The sequence below is a fragment of the Coregonus clupeaformis genome, unplaced genomic scaffold (genome assembly GCF_020615455.1).
Source record: "Coregonus clupeaformis isolate EN_2021a unplaced genomic scaffold, ASM2061545v1 scaf0050, whole genome shotgun sequence".
NCBI lineage: Eukaryota > Metazoa > Chordata > Actinopteri > Salmoniformes > Salmonidae > Coregonus > Coregonus clupeaformis.
The window spans coordinates 170,001-175,000 of record NW_025533505.1 but is presented as its reverse complement, the minus strand read 5'-3'; the positions used below and the strand labels follow the sequence as shown (position 1 = coordinate 175,000).

The following is a 5,000-nucleotide window of genomic DNA, read 5'->3' as shown; positions in this document are numbered from 1 at the left end:
GTCAACCCAACCCCTTAGCCATTACCCCAAGAGATCCTCAGTCAACCCAACCCCTTAGCCATTACCCCAAGAGATCCTCAGTCAACCCAACCCCTTAGCTATTACCCCAAGAGATCCTCAGTCAACCCAACCCCTTAGCCATTACCCCAAGAGATCCTCAGTCAACCCAACCCCTTAGCCATTACCCCAAGAGAGACTCAGTCAACCCAACCCCCTTAGCCATTACCCCAAGAGATCCTCAGTCAACCCAACCCCTTAGCCATTACCCCAAGAGATCCTCAGTCAACCCAACCCCTTAGCCATTACCCCAAGAGATCCTCAGTCAACCCAACCCCTTAGCCATTACCCCAAGAGATCCTCAGTCAACCCAACCCCTTAGCCATTACCCCAAGAGATCCTCAGTCAACCCAACCCCTTAGCCATTACCCCAAGAGATCCTCAGTCAACCCAACCCCTTAGCCATTACCCCAAGAGATCCTCAGTCAACCCAACCCCTTAGCCATTACCCCAAGAGAGACTCAGTCAACCCAACCCCTTAGCCATTACCCCAAGAGATCCTCAGTCAACCCAACCCCTTAGCCATTACCCCAAGAGATCCTCAGTCAACCCAACCCCTTAGCCATTACCCCAAGAGATCCTCAGTCAACCCAACCCCTTAGCCATTACCCCAAGAGATCCTCAGTCAACCCAACCCCTTAGCCATTACCCCAAGAGAGACTCAGTCAACCCAACCCCTTAGCCATTACCCCAAGATATCCTCAGTCAACCCAACCGCTTAGCCATTACCCCAAGAGATCCTCAGTCAACCCAACCCCTTAGCCATTACCCCAAGAGAGACTCAGTCAACCCAACCGCTTAGCCATTACCCCAAGAGATCCTCAGTCAACCCAACCCCTTAGCCATTACCCCAAGAGAGACTCAGTCAACCCAACCCCTTAGCCATTACCCCAAGAGAGACTCAGTCAACCCAACCCCTTAGCCATTACCCCAAGAGATCCTCAGTCAACCCAACCGCTTAGCCATTACCCCAAGAGAGACTCAGTCAACCCAACCCCTTAGCCATTACCCCAAGAGATCCTCAGTCAACCCAACCCCTTAGCCATTACCCCAAGAGATCCTAACCCCTATTAGGATGCTAGGTGTTGAATTCAGATTGCTACAATACATATTCTTGACATGATTCAAAATGTTCTAAAGTTTTTGAAAACCGTCAATAGCACTGCTCATAAGAGTGTTGAAAACTGTCAATAACACTGCTCATAAGAGTGTTGAAAACCGTCAATAGCACTGCTCATAAGAGTGTATCTGAACCAGGAGGACGATTTGTTGGTGCTGTTGCCTCCATGTTTCCAGGTAATGCAGAACGTGATGTCCCTGGCAGCACCAGACCTCAGACTGCAGGGTCTGTTCCTGGCTATCGTCTGGTTCACCATGGCCTTCAGGTAAACAAACAGTACTAACCTTTTGTTGTGAGTATATTCAACAACCCCCCCTGTTATTCCATCAGGTGATCCTAAACCAATACAGGAGATATCCAATCCAGTCAAAGCAATCCAGATCATGAACGTCTGCATATCTAAAACTTAAACATGATAGCTTGCTACCACTAGAGAGCACTGTTAAGTCTCTATGGATGTGTCAATCATGATGGATGACTGTTCCTTCTGCGTCTCAGCTACCACGGGCTGTCGGTGTGGTTCCCTGACATGATCAAGTACATGCAGTATGAGGAGTACGAGTCCAAGGTGAGACTCTTCCATCAAGAACGAGTCGAGCGATTCCACTTCAACTTCTCCCTGGTCAACCAGATCCACAAAGAGGGAGAATACATCCACGACAAGTATGTCACAGTGATGACAATATGGGATATTATGACTGGACAACTAGTATGTCACAGGGATGTCAGATGTCTTTACTGAAGCAGGGTTGTTCTCTCTTATCTAGGTTCATGAATATAGAGATCAAGTCGGTGAAGTTTGAAGATTCCCTGTTTGAGAACTGTTACTTTGAGGACATCAGGTCGACCAACACGTACTTTGAGAACTGCACCATCAAGAACACGGTCTTCTATAACACAGGTAGGCTCTCAGGAGGACCGCCACAGGTAGGCTCTCAGGAGGACCGCCACAGGTAGGCTCTCAGGAGGACCGCCACAGGTAGGCTCTCAGGAGGACCGCCACAGGTAGGCTCTCAGGAGGACCGCCACAGGTAGGCTCTCAGGAGGACCGCCACAGGTAGGCTCTCAGGAGGACCGCCACAGGTAGGCTCTCAGGAGGACCGCCACAGGTAGGCTCTCAGGAGGACCGCCCCAGGTAGGCTCTCAGGAGGACCGCCACAGGTAGGCTCTCAGGAGGACCGCCCCAGGTAGGCTCTCAGGAGGACCGCCACAGGTAGGCTCTCATGAGGACCGCCACAGGTAGGCTCTCAGGAGGACCGCCACAGGTAGGCTCTCATGAGGACCGCCACAGGTAGGCTCTCATGAGGACCGCCACAGGTAGGCTCTCATGAGGACCGCCACAGGTAGGCTCTCATGAGGACCGCCACAGGTAGGCTCTCATGAGGACCGCCACAGGTAGGCTCTCATGAGGACCGCCACAGGTAGGTGACACAGGTAGGCTCTCATGAGGACCGCCACAGGTAGGCTCTCATGAGGACCGCCACCGGTAGGCTCTCATGAGGACCGCCACAGTTAGGTGACACAGGTAGGCTCTCATGAGGACCGCCACAGGTAGGCTCTCATGAGGACCGCCACAGGTAGGCTCTCATGAGGACCGCCACAGGTAGGTGACACAGGTAGGCTCTCATGAGGACCGCCACAGGTAGGTGACACAGGTAGGCTCTCAGAAGGACCGCCACAGGTAGGCTCTCATGAGGACCGCCACAGGTAGGCTCTCATGAGGACCGCCACAGGTAGGCTCTCATGAGGACCGCCACAGGTAGGTGACACAGGTAGGCTCTCATGAGGACCGCCACAGGTAGGTGACACAGGTAGGCTCTCAGGAGGACCGCCACAGGTAGGCTCTCATGAGGACCGCCACAGGTAGGTGACACAGGTAGGCTCTCATGAGGACCGCCACAGGTAGGTGACACAGGTAGGCTCTCAGGAGGACCGCCACAGGTAGGTGACACAGGTAGGCTCTCAGGAGGACTGCCACAGGTAGGTGACACAGGTAGGCTCTCATGAGGACCGCCACAGGTAGGCTCTCATGAGGACCGCCACAGGTAGGTGGCACAGGTAGGCTCTCATGAGGACCGCCACAGGTGGGTGACACAAGTAGGCTCTCATGAGGACCGCCACAGGTAGGTGACACAGGTAGGCTCTCATGAGGACCGCCACAGGTAGGCTCTCATGAGGACCGCTACAGGTAGGTGGCACAGGTAGGCTCTCATGAGGACCGCCACAGGTAGGTGACACAGGTAGGCTCTCATGAGGACCGCCACAGGTAGGTGACACAGGTAGGCTCTCGTGAGGACCGCCACAGGTAGGCTCTCATGAGGACCGCCACAGTTAGGTGACACAGGTAGGCTCTCATGAGGACCGCCACAGGTAGGCTCTCATGAGGACCGCCACACGTAGGCTCTCATGAGGACCGCCACAGTTAGGTGACACAGGTAGGCTCTCATGAGGACCGCCACAGGTAGGTGACACAGGTAGGCTCTCATGAGGACCGCCACAGGTAGGCTCTCATGAGGACCGCTACAGGTAGGTGGCACAGGTAGGCTCTCATGAGGACCGCCACAGGTAGGTGACACAGGTAGGCTCTCATGAGGACCGCCACAGGTAGGTGACACAGGTAGGCTCTCGTGAGGACCGCCACAGGTAGGCTCTCATGAGGACCGCCACAGTTAGGTGACACAGGTAGGCTCTCATGAGGACTGCCACAGGTAGGCTCTCATGAGGACCGCCACAGGTAGGCTCTCATGAGGACCGCCACAGTTAGGTGACACAGGTAGGCTCTCATGAGGACCGCCACAGGTTGGTGACACAGGTAGGCTCTCATGAGGACCTTCTCATGAGGACCGCCACAGGTAGGTGAGACAGGTAGGCTCTCATGAGGACCGCCACAGGTAGGCTCTCATGAGGACCGCCACAGGTAGGCTCTCATGAGGACCGCCGCAGGTAGGCTCTCATGAGGACCGCCACAGGTAGGCTCTCATGAGGACCGCCACAGGTAGGTGACACAGGTAGGCTCTCATGAGGACCGCCACAGGTAGGTGTCATACATTTACATTTACGTCATTTAGCAGACACTCTTATCCAGAGCCACTTACAAATTGGTGCATTCACCTTATGATAGCCAGTGGGACAACCACTTTTTTCGTGGGGGTGGGGTGGGGGGCGGTATAAGGATTACTTTTATACTATCCCAGGTATTCCTTAAAGAGGTGGGGTTTCAAGTGTCTCCGGAAGGTGGTCAGTGACTCCGCTGTCCTGGCGTCGTGAGGGAGCTTGTTCCACCATTGGGGTGGCAGAGCAGCGAACAGTTTTGACTGGGCTGAGCGGGAACTGTGCTTCCGCAGAGGTATCATATCTGATATCACATATCTGATGTGGAACCCCTGTGCAAGGATTCTCACAAATCAATCAATTAGTCCCTGATTCCATAGAGGGACGAGACATGTCCCCCAAATCAATCAATTAGTCCCTGATTCCATAGAGGGACGAGACATGTCCCCCAAATCAATCAATTAGTCCCTGATTCCATAGAGGGACGAGACATGTCCCCCTTGCTGTTCACCTTAGCCGTTGAACCTCTTTCTGAGACTATCCGGATGTGTGAGGTGCATTATGTATGTGATGTACAGTGCATTCGGAAAGTATTCAGACCCCTTGACTTTTTCCACATTATGTTATGTTACGGCCTTATTCTAAAATGGATTAAATAAAAAAAGAATCCTCATCAGTCTACACACAATACCTCATAATGACAAAGCGGAAACAGGTTTTTATTCATTTACATAAGAATTCCGATCCTTTGCTATGAGACTCTAAATTGAGC

General features: G+C 53.1%; 1 protein-coding gene across 1 annotated transcript in view; it reads left to right on the top strand.

The window, feature by feature from the left end:
- sv2ba (synaptic vesicle glycoprotein 2Ba) overlaps positions 1 to 5,000 on the top strand; it is a 34,734-nt gene that overhangs the window by 24,631 nt on the left and 5,103 nt on the right. The window contains exons 8-10 of the mRNA XM_041869466.2: positions 1,354 to 1,442; positions 1,676 to 1,840; positions 1,945 to 2,078. Coding sequence (XP_041725400.1) covers positions 1,354 to 1,442; positions 1,676 to 1,840; positions 1,945 to 2,078 — 388 coding nt within the window. The remainder of the gene's footprint in view (positions 1 to 1,353; positions 1,443 to 1,675; positions 1,841 to 1,944; positions 2,079 to 5,000) is intronic.